This window comes from Berghia stephanieae, chromosome 2, assembly GCF_034508935.2.
Source record: "Berghia stephanieae isolate SIO BIC M18660-M18661 chromosome 2, UCSD_Bste_1.3, whole genome shotgun sequence".
Classification (NCBI taxonomy): domain Eukaryota; kingdom Metazoa; phylum Mollusca; class Gastropoda; order Nudibranchia; family Aeolidiidae; genus Berghia; species Berghia stephanieae.
Window position 1 is genome coordinate 20,382,720 of NC_088361.1, and position 21,563 is coordinate 20,404,282.

General features: G+C 37.5%; 1 protein-coding gene across 1 annotated transcript; it reads right to left on the reverse strand.

Annotated features, from left to right (window-relative positions):
- Positions 1-4,719: 4,719 nt before the first annotated feature.
- LOC144964455 (ubiquitin-like domain-containing CTD phosphatase 1) lies at positions 4,720-18,701 on the reverse strand. The gene is made up of 9 exons (XM_078898735.1): positions 18,513-18,701; positions 17,706-17,797; positions 16,788-16,873; positions 16,190-16,305; positions 15,495-15,593; positions 14,226-14,362; positions 13,394-13,507; positions 10,244-10,371; positions 4,720-7,165 (listed from the first exon to the last, which is right to left on the reverse strand). The coding sequence occupies exons 1-9, from the start codon at positions 18,673-18,675 to the stop codon at positions 7,111-7,113; spliced, it is 990 nt and encodes a 329-aa protein (XP_078754861.1). The 5' UTR covers positions 18,676-18,701; the 3' UTR covers positions 4,720-7,110.
- Positions 18,702-21,563: the final 2,862 nt, after the last annotated feature.

Genomic DNA, 21,563 nt, shown 5'->3' on the forward strand with positions numbered 1-21,563 from the left:
TGTTGCTAAGTTACCATGCGTCAATAGGAAGGAAGTGACGTTACGACTATTGAATCCTATTCCTTATGGGCTCATTGTTGTAATGAAAATCTAAAAAAAAAAAAAAAAATGGCGCAAAATATTGTCCATTACAACAATGTTAAACTAGGCCCATAAGTGGGTTCGGATGTCAGACCTACATATATGTACACGTCGACTAAAATCGTTAGTTATTTAAAATAATTATAGGAGCTCCAAAATGAAATAAAAACCGAGAGAAACAAAGTGCAAAACACGACAAGAACCATTTTATTTTCACTCGTTTTGGACTACTCCTATAGATAGTATGCAGATGACGTCACTCGGGCATTTGTTATTGTTTTTGCCATCCGCGTTAATGAGTTGTTCTCACTAAACTGTATTAACCAGACTATAAACGTTCATGAGTTTGTGTGTTGGTCCGTTATACTTCCGGATGGCAATGTTGTGAACTCCTTGGCCAAGCGCATTCTATCTATAGATAGTTCGAAGATGACGTCACTCAGGTCTTTGTTGTTGTTTTTTGTCATCCGCGTTTATGAGTAATTCTCACTAAACTGTATTAACCAGACTTTAACGTTGAAGGTTACGCATAGTTTTGTGTGTTAGTCCGTTTTATTTCCGGATGACAATGTTGTGAGTTTCTTAGCCAATCGCACACTATCTAGTATATAATTATTTTTGTAAAAACAAAAGCTGAGGTATTTAAAGCATTCTGTTTTAGAGCCGAGACGGTCGATGTTGGGTAGTTCTTTTGTTTCGTTTTGTTCTTTGTGTGTGTGTATGTGTGTGTGTGTGTGTGTGTGAGCGTGTGTGTGAGTGAATTGTTGTTGTTGTTGTTTATTTGTGTATGCAGCCTTTGTGTTTTTGTTGATTTGTTGTTGTTTTTCTCCCTTGGCATTACCTGTGATCGTTTTTGTTTGTATTTTGCTCATATTATGTTGCTAGTGAACGCTACACCTAAATAATATTTTTTTAAATAAATAAATAAAGTTAATACAGACGATAACTATAAATTTGGTCAAGTCTATGAAATTGTCAGTGATGTCAAATATGCCAGATGTATGTTTCTTTTGTTTTTGGTTTATTTGTTTGTTGTTTTTTGTTTGTTTTTTTTTTTTTGTTTTTTTTTTCGTGGTTAATTTTTCCCCTTTTATTTTTTAAAAAACTAATTATTATTATTATTATTATTATTATTATTATTATTATTATTATTATTATTATTATTATTATTATTATTATTATCACCATCATCATCATTATTATTATTATTATTATTATTATTATTATGATTATTATTATTATTATTATTATTATTATTATTATTATTATTATCATCATCATTATCATTATTATTATTATTATTATTATTATTATTATTATTATTATTATTATTATTATTATTATTATTAATATTATTATTATTATTATTATCAGCATCATCATCATTATTATAATCATCATTATTAGTATTTGCTTTTGTTCAATTTAAACTTTGTATTTAGATTGTTGGGGGTTCTTTTTTTTATTTGGGGGGGGGGGGGGGGGATGAGAAGGGTTGGGTTGTTTGTTTTTTCTTTTTACTTTCGTTTCTAAAAGGGGTGGGGGATGAGGAGGGTGTTTGTTTTGTTTGGGTTTTTTTTTTTGTTTTTTTTTTTTTTTTTTGCTTTGTTTTGTTTTATGGCATGGGGTTTTTTGGTATATTTTTGTGGTTATTGTTGTTCTTGCGTTTTATTTTAAATTGAACACTTCCATGCATACTTTTGTTGTTGATGACGTAATGGCCGATTACTAACGACTGTATTCGCCGTGTGAAGCCATCCGGACACCAACAGCTAACGTCTCTCTGGGACTGAGTCAGGAACAGTTACAAGTGGTCATCTGGTCAAGGCTGACCAGGTCAATCCTTTGTCATAACATTGATACAGCTCTAAGACAGACGAGCTTGTAGCTACTGTCTGTACAACAACCGACTATGGTACATATGTGACCCTTCGTCTCAAAACGGTATTAAGTCGGGATGGTTAAGATGTTGAAAATTGAATTTATAGCCAGAAATATCAGATTTGTGTTGAGTTTGTATGTTTTATTGAGGAGAATGGATACCATATTTTAGGGTGCTAATGCCAACAATTAAAATTTTTGACCAGTTTAACATTTAATTCGGCTTTTAAGCATCTGATTCGTTCCGACATAATACCGTTTTGAGACGACGGGTCACATATCATAGTCATAGCCCCAGGCTCGTGGCTGGCTGCAACGGCAATGTCCAAGTCCTGCTTCATTTAACACGTGGACTGACCACTGACTGACGTATTGTATCAACACACAATTGACATCTACCTCCTTGACCAGTGTTGAGTCGATCTCTCTTATCGGGTGCACGCGTTCTGCATTTTAAGTTTAATGTCAGATAAAATTGAGCTTTATATAGCGCAATATCCACTTAATGTGCTCAAAGCGCTTTACAAGGGGTCCCTGGTCAACAGCAACATTTAACACGCAGGACAGGACATGACGCCTGTTAGGCGATATTACAATTTTTCGGACAAAGACAACGCTGTTAACGGCCAGGTACTCATTTTACACCTGAGTACGGTGAGAGAATGTGAGTAAAGAGCCTTTTCCGAGGACTCAACTATGCGCCGAGCGCGAGGCTCGAACCCAGGACCTTTCGATCCGAAAGCGAGTGCCATACCACAAGACCACATAGCCGCACGTGTCATAGACTTGACCAGATCCCGTCCATACCCCCCCCCCCCCCCACCTTTCTCCCTCCCCCCAACCGGATCTTGTTTGCATCGCTTGCTTGGCGCTGATATGATCTTACTTACATTTGTTGCAAGCGCCGTGAAACCCTTAAAAACAAATACATCTCTCTTTCATGGGTTTTTAGGAACGTCCCGTCCTACATGTTAAATGTTGCTGTTGACCAAGGACCCCTTGTAAAGCGCGTTGAGCACGTTTAGTGGATATTGCGCTATATAAAGCTCAATTATTTATTTAGGAAATTTAATCGAAATTTTTTTTTGCAAATTTTGTTTTCAGCTTTCAAAATATGAGATGTTTTTTTGTTTTTGTTTTTTTTTTCTTCAAAAAATTGCCATGTCAGTTTTTTTGTCTTCCTCCTCTTCCTTCGTATTCTTCTTCTTGTTTCTTTTTCATTCTTTCCAAACAAAAATGATTCCTACAAAATAATAAAAGCAGTGCTGATATAATTCTTAACGAATGCAGGTATGCAACGGCGGGAATATTGCTTTATGATTTATAATATTACACAAGTCTCCGTTTAAAAGCACTCCGGTTTGAAGAAGCACGACACAGCAAAATCTCCGTTTGGGTTGATGACAGAGCTGTGTCAATGTCAGACTGGGGCGCGACACAATTTTCATCATATAATAATGTAGCCCTTGAAGATAGAGCAGTCTCTCAAACAGACACTACTTTTAAGCAGACACTACTTTTAAGCAAAGTCGTTTTTCTAACCAAAATGCTGAGAGAGAGAGAGAGAGAGAGAGAGAGAGAGAGAGATAGAGATAGAGAGAGAGAGAGAGAGATAGAGAGAGAGAGAGAGAGAGAGAGAGAGAGAGATGTGTTTGTTCTTTAAGGATTTTACGGCGCTTCCAAAACATTTAGGTCATATCAGCGCCAGTAAAAAGGAAGAAAATTGGATAGTAAAAAACATTCTAGATGTACAATTAAAAGGACTTGAGGAAAAAGTAAGACAAAGGGAATTGGTTCAAATAGGGGAACAGATGTAGATTCCAAGAGCACACTATCAGTGTATTTAGTTTGAAATCACCTCAATGTCTCACCCAGACACCAGCATAATATAAGTTCCCACTAAGAGAAATACACTCAAATGTTTACAAATCATATGTTAAATTTTTTAAAAATATAACAGTACATAACAGAGAGATGATTTACACGGAAAAACTTCGTTCGACTGTTTCTCTCCCAGCCAAAGACTCCGGCCACAGTCAGGGCAAAACTAAGTAATCTCATTCCAATTGTTGTTTGTTTTGTATTTAAGGGTTTTACGGCGCTTGCAACACATTTAGGTTATATCAGCGCCAGTAAAAAGGAAGACAATGGGACAGTTAAAAGTTCTAGAATTACAATTAAAGCATCCAAGAAAAAGTAAGACAAAGGGGAACTGGGAACAAATAGGGATCAGATGTAAATTCCAAGAGCATACAATCAATGTTCTTAGTTTGAGATCACCAATAAGTCTCATCCGGACACAAGCACGGCCCCCACTAAGAGGAATACACTCAAATGCTTACAATATTAATTAGAACAAATATAATAATACATAACAGAGAGATGATTTACAAGGAAAAAAAATATCTCCCAAAACAATAACTATGCATTCGACTGTTTCCCTCCCAGCCAGGACCCCGACCAGGGCCAGGACAAAACCAAGCAATCTCATTCCAAGACAAAGACAGAATGCAAGTTGGAAAACAGATATAGGGGGATAGAAGACACAATAAGTACCTCCCTGCCCACTATGGGAGGTAGGAACCCCACCCAGAATCTCATTCCAAGACAAAGACAGAAAGCTATTGGAAAACAGATACAGGGTGATAGAAGACAGAACAAATACAAGTACCTCCCTCCCTGCCCGCTATGGGAGGTCAGGAACCCCACCCAGAATGCACAGAAGTGTTAAGATATGAAAAACAAAAAAAACAAAAATCAAAAGAAATTGTTTTATTTACAACTTATGACAATTGGTTACAGGAGAACATTGATTAAAAAGATAATGTATTTTGCACAGCAAACAAAGGAATGCATTTACAAGTTGGCACGTTGATTCTCATCACTACACACCCACTCCCTCTCTCTCTTTCCAATTCATATCAATTCAATTTTTCTCACTTCCCCTTACACACTCCATTCTTCGTCATCCAGTCTTTGAACCCATCAGATGAGCCCCAAACTTGATTATAAAATAACTTTTTAAAAATATTAACAAAAATTCCATTCCTAATCTTTATCAAATCCTAGCAAACATAAACTTTAAACACCCTAACCATAGAAGATGGGGGTCCCGATAGCTCAGTCGGTAGAGCACTTGTTTCACACATAAAGGGACCGAGATCGATCCCAGGTGCAGTCGAAATTTTTTCTGACCCCCCCCCCCCCCCCCCCCAGCAGTGATTGGGCAGCTGGGTTGGTTAGGTCTGGTGGAAAGTACTTTGCGATAGACTGGCATCCTATCCAAAGGGTAGCAAGCAATTGCTATTGTCCGTTTCAATCTATAGAAACCGGGATAAACTCCGGCTCCATGGGCCAAAAGGCTCTGATGGACTATAAAAAACAAAACAAAAAGAAAACATAGAAATAGAAGATGCTCTGGATTAAGGGAAAATGTTACCCGGATAACTAAATATGGCCGACTGAATAACCCTGTGCATTCTTTTGTGGATAAAATGTTTGTATAATATGTCTGTATTGAGTGCCTGAAAGTTTTTCTTCTGAGCTCCAAATTAGAAAAAGTTTCTTGAGCTCACACAATGAATACTTACCTGAATTACGGTGGTGAGTTTTTCTGTTTGCTTTTTGTATTTTAATGTGTGAGTCACGTGAGTAAGAAATCATGTGACTTGGAGTTCATTCAAAAAATTGAAAGATGTTTAAAAAAAAGATACCATTTCTAATATATTCCTATAATAAAATCTTTTTGAAATTTTACACACTTCAAATTCAAAATTTATGACACTTTGACAATCTGACATCAAATTTATTACTTCTATGATTTGCCTCCACAACACGTTGAGCTGTGTCAATAATTTTGTCACGTCCTTTTCCAAAACCGATCATTTAACTTCCAACTGTACAAAAACTACAGAAAAATATTCCATTACACGAACTGTACATCCCAAAAATGAAACTGGTTGGTTGTTGACAATCATACTGGAATGCCAGTGACCCGATAAACTGGTTGGTTGTTGACAATCATACTGGAATGCCAGTGACCCATCCATTGTGTTCTAACAACACGTGTTGTGTTTATTGCTGATTTTGGATGTCTGAATAAAGTCACAAGTCATTTAACAGGGTTGCTAATTCACGAGGCAAAAATTGACGGAACTCTAACACAAACAGACTACCCCGACCCCTTTCAGGGTGCTGAACTCCATTCAACAGACATTATATACTGGGTTTTTTTTTCTTTTCTGTCTAGCAGGTGGTTGGAAAATATACTGAAGGTTTTTAATATACTGAATTCCGTAAATATATACGGAAAATTGGCTACCTTGATTTAAAGCACCCTGAAAAAAGTAAGACGATAGGATTAGATAAAAAGGTGTGCGAGTATTTGTTTGTTCCATGAAAGCATTGATTAATACCAGGGTTGCCAGTTCAAAAGACCAAAATTTACTGAACGTTTACGCGAACACATAGACTGACCCCTTTCTGAGTGGTGACCTCCAATATAAAGACATTACCTAATTACTATTTTCCCATTTAGCAGGTGATTGTAAAATATACTGAGGGTTTATAACATACTGAATTCCGTAAATATACGGAATATTGGTAACCTTGTAATACACTTTTGATTTTAAATACTTTTGTGGTCATAAAGGATAGGCTAGAGAGATTGCGTCACAAGACTGTATATGTGACCCATCGTCTCAAAACGGTATTATATCGGAACGACCCAGATGCTTAAAAGCCGGAGTAAATGTTAAACTGGTCAAAAATATAAATTGTTGGCATTGACACCCTAAAATATGGTATCCATTCTCCCCAATAAAACATACAAACTCAACACAAGTCTGATATTTCTGGCTATAAATTCAATTTTCAACATTTTAACCAACCTGACATAATACCGTTTTGAGGTGAAGGGTCACATATTTAAAGAAAATTGCAAACGTTACAACAAAAATGTATGACAGGAAAAATAATAGACTAAGACTTAAGAAATTTTCAACATGAAATCTTGAGCTTTCCAAAGGAAAATTAAATTAAATAAAAATAAAATCATCAAGAATAATAAATTCATCAATGTTGGGACATTTGTGCTCAATGAAAAAAAAAATTTCTCATGCATGCATGCTCTCTTTAGAACAGTCACTGTCAGCAATCATCCTTGTTCGCACTATGGCCGTGTTTCCTTGATTTCTTTCTGTACCTAGATTTCAGTCAAATGATAGAAAACATGAAATACTTTTAGTAATATGTATAGGGAAAGTTGATTTAAAATATAGTTATTCTAAATCGTTCATCCAAAACTAAACCTGTATAACTTGATTACTATTTGGTGTGTGGACATAAATGGCGTATCAACTGAAAGATAAATTATTCAAGTTTTTGATGGTGCGCACCAACTGTTCCTTACTCTTGTTGCCAGCTTAAACAAAAAGGCAACTTTACAAGAAAAAGCATTTCACGTGAAACAATTTGGAATACACCAAAGTGTAATGGCAATCCAAAGATGCTATGTGGTCTTGTGGTATGACACTCACTTTCAGATTGGAAGGTCTTCGAGCCTCGCTAAACGCATAGTGGGGTCCTTGGAAAAGTCTCTTTACTCACATTCTCTCACCGTACTCAGCGTTGTGTCTGCACGAAAGAATTGTAATATCACCTTACATGCCTCATCCTACATGTTAAGTGTTGCTGTTGGTCAGGGACCCTTTGTAAAGGACTTTGAGCAAGTTTAGTGGATATTGCACTATATAAAAGCTCAATTTAAAGAGCATTCCGCCCCACTGAGTAAGGAACAAAAGGCACCTACTTTCCAAGGTAGTCAGTGTTGGTGGAAGCAGTTTGAAATGAAACTACAGGTTCTGTTATACACAAAGGTAAATCAACAGTCAGCACACTGAGCCTGATGAGACAACTGATAGGATCAATTAAAGGAATTGAGAAAAAAACCCTGTGATGTCAACAAATCGCGTGAGTGAAGAACTCGTTATATCCCAATCAAATGTCTGGTGAGTTTTAAAAAATTAAAATACTTGGTTTTATTTTTAAAGATTCCCTCAACTAACTCGAGTTCACCCTCATATTTGTTCGATTTTCCATGCATATGAACTCGAGAGATATAAAACTTGCAGAACAGTTGATAGCCGGGTATAACGAGTACTTTATCCACAAAGAGTTGTTTTGTTTTTTTCAAACTCTTGCGGCAATCTTATTGACTTTCTCATCAAGCATACGAGATAAGACTCATTGATTTACTTGTGTTCAGAGAACCTGTGGAGTCACCCAATGCTTTGGAAAGGTGGTGCCTTTGTCCTATACTCTCTTTAGATTGTTGTTACACTTTGGTGCATACAAAATAGTAATCCTATTATAAGAGTTTAGTTTTGGATGAATCATTTTGAACAACCATGTACTAATACATAAAAATCAGTGTTATAGACTATTATTATGAATTTTAAGTTGCTTTTTACTTAATAAAATAAGAAAAAAAAAAATTTAAAAAAAAGACACAATACTAATGTTGCTTATGTTGTCTGCTAAACAAAGATTTGAACAAAAAGAATCTTTGTTCTATATTTTATCCTTTTTATTTTTTAATTGGTTCTAACCACTTTTGATCAATACTTTTGAAGTCCGCAGCCTCAGCATTTATTTTATATTAGAATTTTTGTGTGGCTATATGGCCTGCGGTATGACACTTGCCTTCGGATCGGAAGGTCCTGGGTTCGAGTTCTGCTCTCAGCAGCAATACTTAACTAATTGGAAAAGGCTCTTTACTCGCATTGTCTGACAACACTCAGGTGTATAATGAGTTCCTAGCTCTTAACAGCATTGTCTCTGTCTGAAAAAATTGTAATATTGCTTAACAGGCATCATGTCTCATCCTACATGTCATAAGGTGCTTTGAACACGTATAGTGGATATTGTGCTGTATAAAATCTCAAGTGTCCAATAAAACAAAAGTCATCATCACAAAAGTCAATGAAAGAATGAGTTACAAATCTCTTCTCTTTTTCTCCTCTCCACCCAACTGGAAAGAATTGAGCTAACCGGTAAAATAAAAGACAAATTTTAATATGTAATAATAATAATAAATTTACATTTATATAGCGCTTATGACGACGCTTCAAAGCGCTTCACATTGACCAGCAGTAGTAGTATCGAATGGCTACACCTCTATTTTGAATCTTTTAATCCATTCTTCAAATTCCCCTCCCGCCCTATAGGCTGTCCCGACAGCCTTGCCACTGGGCAGTGGACGACGATGTGGTCCATTGTCTCAGGGCCTCCCGACAGGCTTGCCACTGGGCAGTGGACGACGATGTGGTCCATTGTCTCAGGGCCTCCCGACAGGCTTGCCACTGGGCAGTGGACGACGATGTAGTCCATTGTCTCAGGGCCTCCCGACAGGCTTGCCACCGGGCAGTGGACGACGATGTGGTCCATTGTCTCAGGACCTCCCGACAGGCTTGCCACTGGGCAGTGGACGACGATGTGGTCCATTGTCTCAGGGCCTCCCGACAGGCTTGCCACTGGGCAGTGGACGACGATGTGGTCCATTGTCTCAGGGCCTCCCGACAGCCTTGCCACTGGGCAGTGGACGACAATGTGGTCCACCGTCTCAGGGCCTCCCAACAGCCTTGCCACTGGGCAGTGCACGACGATGTGGTTCACTGTCTCAGGGCCTCCCGACAGCCTTGCCACTGGGCAGTGGATGACGATGTGGTCCACCGTCTCAGGGCCTCCTGACAGCCTTGCCACTGGGCAATGGATGACGATGTGGTCCACCGTCTCAGGGCCTCCCGACAGCCTTGTCACTGGGCAGTGGACGGCGATGTGGTCCACCGTCTCAGGGCCTCCCGACAGCCTTGCCACTGGGCAGTGGACGACGATGTGGTCCACCGTCTCAGGGCCTCCCCGGCAATGACGGCATACATCCGACTCCCCCAGACCCCATCTATGCATGTCAGCTGCGGCTCTGCCATGTCCTGTCAAATTGTGGCTGGAGGTGACCCAACATTTTCGGCTATTGCAGAGAAAGCCAGGTGTTCTCTCTGTTGGGTCGGGTATGATGTCGCCCCCCCCCCCCCCCCTGGGGGTGACCATCAGTAAAAACATTACATACTGCAGCTTCGAACAAACAAACAGAGGCTCACCGCATCCAATTATACACACACACAAATCCATATACACACCATACATACATATATTACACAGACACAGGCACACACATATATGTATATATATATATATATATATATATAAAATGTAATCAACATACTCTCTCCAATTACGGTGGTCCAGGGTGGTGAAATCATCCAAGTCTGTGATTTCTCTAAGGTATTCGGATAATTTGATGAGCTCTGTGTCTGTAAATCGGTTCACTCTGGAATCTCGAAATGCCTTGATCTACGGTGGAAAAAGATAATAATAATAATAATAATGCTGAAAACTTATATAGCGCTATAACTCCGAGACACCAGACTCTAAGCGCTTAAATTACAAATTACTTTGGCTGAAACATACTCATTCACACACGCAAGCACACACACACACACACATACACACACACAACACAACACACAACACAAACCAAACCTATCTTGCTTCTCATACCATCTACTAAAATCGAAACAAATATGTTTTAAGCGAACGTTTAAAAATAGACAAAGATTCTTTTTCACGAATGCTCTGCGGTAAGGCGTTCCAAATAGAGGGTCCGAAATGAGAAAAGGATCTCATTCCAGCATTTTTCCGAATTCGAGGGACAACTAGTTTTGTGGAATCACTGGCCGAACGTAAGGGGCGGGGTTTTGAATATCTTTCAATTAGTTCTGAAAGGTAGGAAGGGGCAGTACCTTCAAGACAACGATACACTAAAACACAAGCTTTGAATTTAATTCTTTTCTCAACAGGCAGCCAATGCAGGTCATGAAGTAGAGGTCCGGCAGAGTCGCACCTACGCTTCATAAATACTAGTCTGGCAGCGCTGTTTTGGACAATCTGAAGACATTTCAGATTGTATTGCGAAACGCCAAACAACAGAGCATTACAATAATCCAATTTCGATAGTACGAGGGACACAACCAGGTGCTTGGTCACATCCTCAGATATGAACCGTCTAATGGAAGCAATCTTTTTTAGTTGGAAAAAGAGAGATCTAACCAAATTATTAACCTGATGCTCCATCGACAGTCCAGAGTCTAAGAATGTGCCAAGGTTTTTCACTTTGTCAACAATTTGAATAGAGGCATCCCCCAACTTCAAATCTGTTTCACTTTTCCACTTCCTGTTCCCCACATACAGCACCTCCGTCTTATCATCATTCAGTTTCAGTCTGTTCTCATTCATCCATTTCTTAACACTTTGGATACAATTTTTACTATTGGCTGATACTTCTTGTAAATTTCTCATATTGGAAACGCAGTACAATTGCGTATCATCAGCGTATTGATGGTAAGACAGACCAAAACTTCTGATGATTTTAGACAGAGGGCCAACGTACAAAACAAAAAGAACGGGTCCAAGTACTGAACCCTGGGGAACCCCACAATCAAGAAAGATTTCCTCCGATCTATATTCATCCACCGTAATAATCTGTTTACGATTAAACAAATATGACCTAAACCAATCAAGCGCTGCACCAGACACGCCATAAGTAATTTCAAGACGTTTGAGAAGAAGATTGTGATCAATAGTATCAAAAGCAGACGATAGGTCAAGCAAATTCAGCAAAGAACATGAACCATTGTCTATAACAGAGAGGAGATCATTAACAACCCTAACAAGTGCGGTTTCCGTCGAATGATGTTGCCTATAAGCAGACTGAAATTTTTCTTCAAGACAATTATTTTTAAGATGAGACAGTAATTGTTTCAAAACAAGCTTTTCTAAGATCTTAGAGAGAAAAGGAAGATTAGAGACAGGGCGATAGTTTTTTAAGTTCTCTTTATCGAGATCAGGTTTTTTCAAAAGGGTTTGACATGAGCAACTTTGTAAATGTCTGGTACAGCACCTGACTGCAACGAATTATTAACAATACATGTAAATGGTGTTAAAATTACATCAATGCATTTTTTTAAAATGGCAGTATTTAAGGGGTCTAAATCACAACTTTTAGTTGGAGACGACATAATGCAATCACGTAAGTCAGCTTCAGTAATCTTTGAAAAATGTGTTAACGAATCACCATGAAACTTGTCAAATGTTGTAGGGATCGATTCAGACGAGAGTTCCTTCCTGATGGTATCCGTTTTTTCTTTAAAATATTGACCAAAGCGAGTTGGTAGATATGCACGATCGATTAAAGATGGGAGAGCTGGTTGCGTCTGTTGTCCCAGCAGTTCCAGCAGATACCAAAATGTGTCATAATAATAATAATAATAATAATAATAATAATAATAATAATAATAATAATAATAAAAATAATAATAATAATAATAATGCTGAAAACTTATTTAGCGCTACAACTCCGAAACACCAGACTCTTAGCGCTTAAATTACAAATTACTTTGGCTGAAACATACTCATTCACACAAACAAGCACACACAATACAACACAAACCAGATGCCAGATGCCGATAAAAAAAATCTTGTTAAAACATTTTAAATAATTCGAATGTATGAGTTGAAAAGATGAAAAGTCAAAATAAATATTTAAAAATAAAAAAATAAATATCCTTGTTATTTTAGATGGAGACACAAGGGAATATCTCCATGTTTCTAAGTAAAACTGTCTCTAATAAAAAATCTTTTTTTCTTCTTCGACCAATGCTGATGGTGACAAAATGTGAAAAAGGAGGAAGTTTATGAACGGTTGCCTTTAAGCCCCATTTTAACAGCACTAACCCTCACTTTTAGAGCAATCGAGATGATAAACTGTCATTGAACAAGTAGTCCTGTTCCGCCTATTTACATGCCACAATAGACTTAAAAAGCATTTGCACAGATGCATGAAACTGACACAGTCACCGATTTGCTCATGTGGTGAGGAGGAGGAAGATGCATATCATATACTGCAGCAATGCAGACAATACACAACCCATAGAAAAGAGATATGGCCCTCTGCAACTTCTCTTCATAAAAAACTTTTCGGCCCACTAGAAGAACTCAAAAGGACGAGTATCTTCATCTTTGAAACAGGACACCAGATATAAAAGGCATACGAGAAGAAGATGGAAGAAGATAAACTATCATTAAAAAGCCAGCTAATTTCTGGAGAGTAGGAAACTGCATCTATTTGTTCCACCACACATCAAGTCTCTCACAGCCAGTACATTTGCTTGTGGGAAATTAAATTTTTCAAAAGAGAAAATTCCCCCTCTGCCTAAAAACTACAAAGTCGCAGATTTCTACGGATCCGAGACAAACCATCAGCATGGTTCAATAGACAATTTTACATTCCAAATCACAAGAGCTCCTTCCTTCCTACCCTAAGGCCAGACTGTGGATTCATGATGAAATTCCTCCTAATATCGTCAAACATGATCGTGTTCTTCTCACTCCAGTGGCTGTACTTGCCCCAAATCACACCCAAAGGCTTCACCTGACAAAAAAGAAATAAACAAAGGGAACTTGTTTTAAAAATAAAGAAACTCAATAATAAAAAACTTTGAAATCAAAACGAACTTACCTGTGATGTTTAATTGGAACTCTGATGAGTCCAATTCTGAATGGGGAACAAATTAAAAATCATGTGACTGCCAGGCTTTAACGTACATCAGAACAGACAAACGGAACAAATGTAATGGGATGGGATACATACCTACACGTATGGATTAAACGATATTTAAGAATAGGTGGACATTTGTTCCCCATTCGGAACTGGACTCCAATTAATAACAAATTATAAGGAAAGCATAGAAAATGAATATATCAAAAATGGTGTCTTTATATTCAGGGCTGACCTTGACCTAGGAGTCTAAAGGGATCTTACATCATGCCTTCCCCAATGGTGAATGAATAGAAAATTACTCAAAGTTCTATTCGGTTAAAATATTATCAGATGGCAAGTTCTATGATTATAGTGCAATATCCACTAAACGTGCTCAAAGCACTTTACAAAGAGTCCCTGACCAAGATGCAGAATGACATGTGACGTCTGTTAGGCGATATTACAATTTTTTCCCCAACAGAGAAAACGCTGTTAACGGCCAGATATTCATTTCATTCCTGTGTAGGATGAGAGAATGTGAGTAAAGAGTCATTTCAAGGACTCAACTATGCGCTGAGCGAACTCCTTAAGGACAAAAGTACAACCTTACCTCAATGACTCCGTACTTTGGTGTGTGCACAGAGATCATGGCGTCCCAATCCAGGTAAAAACAAATCTTATAATCGGGATGAGTTGTCACCCCTAGCATTTTCAGCTTCGTCTCAATCCACTTCATGCCTGTAGCCGCTGTGGATACAAACAAAAAACAAGGTTAATTCATCATTACGTTCAAAATATTATGGTTAGCATGTAAATGATAAAATATCGGTCTGTGGACTCTTTGAAATTGAAGTTAAAAGACTTCAAAGAAGAAGAAGAAGAAGAAGAAGAAGAAGAAGAAGAACAACAACAACAACAACAAGAACAAGAAGAAGAAGAAGAACAAGAACAACAAGGACAAGAACAAGAAGAAGAAATAATTTGTCTCCTGCTCAAAGCATCCTACAAGCTACTCAGAAACGTGTTCTCCATTAAGTACAAAAATTGACAAACTATTTAGAATTGGTTTTATAGGCTTTATACAGACATCACTACTCAGTACTTTTTCAGACAGGAATGACATCGAACACATCAAGAAAATGTCAATAGCCAAATTCCATGACAAGTAATGTGGCTCAGTCATATGGTCTCTGCCTTATAACCAAAAGGTAATAAGATTGAGTCAAATCCGTCATGTTGTGTGGCTCTGGGTGAGTCATTTCAAGTAGCCCTCATGGCAGTTGTTCCTACAACGAACATGAGTGGTTCTTATCCTTTGAAAACAATTTCCCTCTGAGGGATTATTATAGAATACAAAAAGAACCAAATAAAAAAAAAGAAAAGAAAAAGCTAGCTTTAGATATTAATGCTTAGTAACTCTCAGAATTGTTCTTACCATTTTTGTATATTTTTTGGTTAAAAATGGTAATTTTTTTCCTACCATAATTATTAGTAGTACCATCTTGTTTTGTTGGTTTCATTTCCATCATTTCTCTCCTTTTTTTTTCTCTCTCTTTCACGATCATGTGTGTTCCAGGAATTTTGTGAATCATAAGTGAAAGCCTAAAAGTAAATAAAGTTGAATTTGAGTAACTATCTGAAGCTACTTTAAATTCATTAGTTCGTCATTCTAGACCCCTGAAACTAGAAATGAACAGAAGCAATTGTCTTTTACCATCTTAGTTAGTCACTTGCCAGTCAAAGAATACTTTCCGCAATGTTAGACTAAGCTACCCTCAACCAACACTCTCTCAACTAATAGTGCTTTATAGTTGTAATACTTGTACACCAGTGATATCACGTTTGGTTGAAGAAAGACTAGAAAATAATCCACACTTACACCAAATGACTATATCATAATTTCTGTACGCATCTGTCAAAAATTCGTGAAGGAAAGGCCGCATGAGTTCGTCAGCTTTCTCTGCTGTGGATCGATGGTCTGTGAAAACAGAAATACAAAGTTTCAATCCTATTTAAGGGGGAAATATTGCAATTTGTTCAATGTTCTGCAAAATATACTTTAAGTGCCGTCTTGTTTTATGGTTACATGACCTATATCCATTAGTATAAGATTATTATTATTATCATCATCATCATTATTATTATTATCATCATTACTATTGTTGTTGTTGCTTTTGACGATGATGATAATGATGATGACGATGATGGTGGTGAAGATACATATAGCAAAGTCACATCTCTAACCACATAATAGAAAGTTTAAAATATGAAATAAATCAGTCAATCAATCAAAACATCTTGAAGGGTAAGTCAAGTTTTTTTTAAAAAGAAAAAAAAAAGGAAGAAAAAAAAACCAGACAAATCTTAAACACCTCAAACTAATTTTATGCTGACAAAGTATTCAAATTAAAATGTGCCTAAAACATTCACAGTTTGTTCTCTGCGGATATTTGTCTGTAAGTTCATCTCAAAATGGACCCAAATTTTAAAACGTTTGTAATTCAAATAACTTAACAAATCCAATGAAACAGCCCCAGTGTCTCCAACACGAACATCTTATGAAGCAGCTCTTACCAAATAGTGTGTAGTCAATATCAAGAACCAACAGCTTCTTCCCCGGTCTGCACTCATTCAATTCTTTTATTTCATACGTCTTGATCCTTCTTTCAATCTTGGTTAGATATTCCTCTCTGAAATATACACAAACATTCAATAAGTAATCTTAGTTTAGATTTTGCAAATTCTAATCGACTTTGAACTTGGTGATACATTTTGAATTAAAAAAACTTTCGATAGATTTGTAAATGAAGAGCTATCAGAGAAAATAAATAAATAATATAATAAATAAAATTCCCTTTATTCATCTCATGGGGGAAGTGTGTCTCGAGAGTCTATTCCAAGGGAAGACTGGAATAACCCAGGCGTCAACTGCAGAGCATCGCTGCAAATAGAGCTAGGGTGAGGTGACTTGCTCAAGGCCACACAGCGCAGTGGCGGGTGATCGAACTTGGTACCTTTCGGGTACGAAGCAAAGACTGTACCATAGAGCCACGTTGCCTCGGATTGATTTGATATCAAATTATTGTTAATTTACAATTGGTTCAATAACTAAAACATCTGATCCTAAAAAGTAAACAATTTGGTAAATAATAATGACGTCTCTTACTCTTACCTGTTTTCAATTGAGATTTCATCTTCCTCAATGTCAAAGTCATTGACGACCTCGGGTAAATCTGTCGGGGTTTCTGACACCTTCACCTAGATAATAGCAAAGAATTGACAATCTGCCATTTTAATAGTCTTGAAATAATTCCTATACTGGGAGTATCTACAGGGTTGCCAATTCAGGAGGTAAAAATTGACTGAACTTTTACCAAACACATTGACAAACCCCTGTCTGAGTGCTCAACTCCAGTAAAAAAGGCATTTTATACTTACTTTTTTTTAATGTTTAAAACAGGTGACTGGAAAATATAATGAGGGATTATAACATAATGAATTTCGTAAATATACGGAAAATTGGCAACAACTTTGTTTACAGGGTTTATTATAAATAAAATTATGTCCATATCTCATGAGTAGATCCAGTCCTGATTTCAAATTAAATAAATTAATAAGACATACCTTTTATTTAAAATTGATTAAAAATCAAAAATCAAATGAAATGGTGCCAAGCCAATAAATAATAATAGGGACTGTTTTAAAAGATAAAGACATGCATGCCTATTTGAAAATTTCAAAATCAGTAACCAGCTCAAAACTCATCAGTAAATAAATGGTAAAATTTCAGTTCAGTTAGTTAGCGATCGACTTAGCTATCATGAGCGTGGAAGCCTTTATAGCTTCAAGGGAAATGTTTTCCCCCTTAAAACTGCAGTAAGTTAAGAAATGCGATCAAATTGCTGTGAAATCAAAATCCATAATATTTCTTCCATTTCCACAAGTCTGTAATTGTCACTGAATTTCTGTAACAATCATGGACGATCCATTAACGTAAAAGTGGCCACGATTGTAACAAGAAGGGCAAGGAATCTCAAGAGCAATTATTAGCAAAAAATAAATTTAAAAAGAAAACAGAAATGTGACCTACTATTTGTTCTTCTTTGGTTCCCATCAAAATCAACTTCATGTTACTTCTGAGTTTGAGTGCTGACAATGGTGTGTCATCTGTGAGGTCACTGACTGGAAAAAAACAAGAGCAACAAAATCAAAAGGTGTATCTGTTTGCCAAATATGCGAGTGTGAAAAAAGATCGATTAATACTGTGAGAGAGGTGCTCTAAACTCTAACTATGCGCTGCTCTTTTCATTTCTGGTTTATATTTTTTTACACAGGATTGGAGCTGATAACTGCCAGTAATATAAATTGGTACAAGCACTCATCTCACTCACTCCAAAAAAGAATGGATCCCCAGTCCCAGTTTCACTGCCACTACACAACAATAACAATGATTGGGTTACTGAGGGCCTAATAAACACAGCAGAGTGCATTTTGTGAAGCGTGAAGACAAGCATCCAATCTTATTATATTATAAGGGATAATTGCTTCTGATTATTTAACGCTACTGATACTGGAATAAACGGAGCTGAATAAACTCCGGCTCCAAACAAAAGCCTCATGGCCATCGTGCGTGGTTCTGACTATGATGGTGGATTACAACTTCACAGAATATTTTGAAGGACTATTAAAGTAATGTCCTCGCTTGCCAATATCCGATAATTTAGCGCACATTCTTTCTTATCTTTCTCTCTCTCGTTCTCTTTCATCCACACTCCCCTTATGAAAATTAAATGAGCAACAAAGACTCGGACCAAGACCGAACTTTCACTTTGCAATTGCAAAGACCGTGCCATGGCGAAACACCGAGCCGATAGTCGATAGTGATACTGATACATACGTTTTACTTTGAGTCCTAATAGCTTTTGTCGGTTTGGTTGTACCGAAGTCAAACTGAATATAGTGGCCTTTAAATCTCTAACAGTGTCTGTACTGGACAGACCAGATATTTTGTGTTCATCTTTAGAATATTTCACAATCAAATCTCCCACTTCTTCCGCCATGATTGTTTTTGTTTTCAAGTGAATTGAAGTCCTAACGTTTCAAGCTCCTTTTTTCCTAATTGGTAACACTTCAGATAGTTCTCCAGACTAATTTTAAGTAGCCGTGCATTTATTTATTTAAATACCCGACAATCTCATGCAATCCAACTTCATATTCTTTATTTTGCTTCATTTTTTTTTTTTTTTTGTACCTCATCATCAGGCTGCTGCTGCTGCCATCTTGTGTGATGTCTAAACTTGGACGTGAACATGTTTACAAATCTAATAACCGGACGCAATTATGGACTCATTTTAACATTGTTTTAATGGAGAATATTTTGTGTTGGTTAGAGAGTTCAAATTAGGGGTCTTTGCTCCCATTTGAATCCGTTTCTGGATTGATGTTAAGCGTGCTCAAGAGTATTTTTCTTTTGGCAAAGGATCACAGGCACCGATGAGACAAACCAATTTATGGTTTGTTTTTACGAGTTTTACGGGACTCGGATCACTTTTAGCTGATATTTCAGCGTCAATCAAAAGGATGAAGATGGGATTTTATATATATTATCAAGTCCTTATATATATACGTACGTTCAAGTTACACATAGATGTGTGTGTTGGTATTGGTCCGGTACGTTATATCCGGCTGACGGATGTTGTATTTTACCTAAACGCATAGCATCGATAGCCTGACATTGGCCACACACACACAAAATCAATGTTACAAGGTGACGGCCACCAAAAGAAAACAAATCGTGAGTTGTATTCAATAGTTCAATCAATGGGATAAAAACTGTTACCTTGAGCACTACTCACGAAAACTCACTAGGCTGTGCACAAACCTAAAAATGACGTCAAAATACAAGTCCTAGTATCAGGCTATAATCGTAGCCATCGTTAATTTATAGCCTGACGCGAGAACCGTAGCCATTGTTAAGTTACTTTACGAAGCCACGCTAGAACCCATTAGGACTTATAGTTTGACGTCATTTTCTAGATTTGTGCAGCGTCTAGTGAGTTGTTGTTAGCATAGCTCAATGAAACATCTGATCCCATTGGTTGAACTGTTGAATACAACTCACGATTGGTTTACTTTTGTGGCCAAAGACTTGACTTTTGACGTCATTTTTTTGGTCAGTATCAGGCTACCTGAACGATGGCTACATACATAACTTATGTTTCCACCAAGAGTGACGTCAGTTTCGTTCCTTCTTCTTCTTCCATTAACAAAGGTTGGGTCTGAGAATTGTATGACCATCATTTCAGTAACAGGGGGCTTTAGAGGGAAGCAGGGAGCGATTTTTTTTTTTTAAAAAGTCATCAGTCGAAAGGGCTTGTTTACAAGTGGTTGGTAGGGAGTTCCAAAGTCGGTTGGTGGAGCGGGAGAAAGAGTAAAAACTGCCGGTACACTGGAAGATGATTTACAAGGGGGGGGGGACATCATCTCTCAAAACTAGTAGGCAGACCTGGCCACGACTATAGGAAATTTGTAGAATTACGAAATTTTGTCTCCAGTTTCACAACTTCATGAGCATTTCTAGGTCATTAAAACTGTCTGAAAATGAAAGTTGATGCCAGACAACAACATTTTAAGGATTTTGAAGTGTTATTTATCTGAACCTTGTGAGGGTAAATAGTTGATTTTTAAAGTTAATTACAGCCATTACTATTTCTATCTCCCTAAATACTACGAATTTTCAAAATTTCAAGTCGGAAGGTCTGCCTGTATGACTGTTCCCACCGCCCACCCACCCTACCCTCTTCAGAAAAGGACTCCAGTTACCCTCTTCAGAAAAGGACTCCAGTCAAGGCAAAGAGGGAATGGGGATACACATCTCAAGCGCAAAATGGACGGTGGCCTTGTTTCGTGCCGAAATAAGTCCCGGCAACCCTTGTACGTAGATTCCCTGACCGGACAGAGATGCATATATTACGAGATGGAAGTCGGTTTGGACGAATTCAATCTCTCAAGGGGGCGGGGACATCGACTCCTCGAAACTGGGGGAGAAGTTGCCAGGCTTTTCCACAAACAAAGGGAGACATTGTCATTGGGTGGCAGCCCTGGCCGACTAGAGTAATATTTACGTCATGGTGGCAGAGAACCTGCCGGCACGCTCACTTCATCAGAAGGGGCCATGGAGGAAAAGACTATTCACGACGCTATGGTAGGGCCTTGAACGGTGCGTTGTGACGAAGCTTCCGGTCGGGTTCTCGACCGTACACGATTGCGGTGAAGATTTTGCGTCCTGGATAGATCGCCATAACATAGGAAGTAGATAGTGTGAGGACAGTTAGAAGCTGCTGCCAGGGCAAGGACAAAACCGAGTAATCCCATTTTCCAATTCCAAGACAAAGACAGAAATCAGCTTGGAAAATATACTTAGAATAAATATTTTTTTTTTTTTAAGTAAAAATAAAAAAGACAAAAACACGTTTTACATTGAAAATGTTTGATTTATTCATACAAGAAAGGTGCAAATTATGTATTCGTATGTATCACATAAGCATGAATTATATTTGAGTTTATTATAAATAATCATGATGAAAATTGAGTCGTTCCTTCCTGGAATACATCCATCATTATAACAATATATTATATATTATACCGTTGTATCAATTTAGTCATTGAAAATGGAACATGAATCAAGGGAAACAAATATTTATACAGCTGTAATCAAAATCTTGTCGTATTGATCGATGTCTCCATAGCAATAACACACACACACACACACACACACACACACCGATATTCATTCATTAACCAGTTAACATTAACAGCTGTACTCTGAAAAAAAAAAAATCACGTTTACAAACTTGGCCAGAAAACATCCTTCAAATATCAATCGACTGAAATGACCCTCGTCTTATCAAAAATTCTGTTACTGTTACTTCACGAAGGCTTCAAAGAA

What these genes read in the sequence shown, in the direction of transcription:
- LOC144964455 (XM_078898735.1), bottom strand. Translation starts at nt 18,675, where the DNA reads ATGGCGGAAGAAGTGGGAGATTTGATTGTGAAATATTCTAAAGATGAA. An exon ending in GAAATCTCAATTGAAAACAG is followed by an intron (nt 16,306 to 16,787) that starts GTAAGAGTAAGA and finishes TGTATATTTCAG; the next exon opens with AGAGGAATATCTAACCAAGA. An exon ending in TTATGATATAGTCATTTGGT is followed by an intron (nt 14,363 to 15,494) that starts GTAAGTGTGGAT and finishes TTGTATCCACAG; the next exon opens with CGGCTACAGGCATGAAGTGG.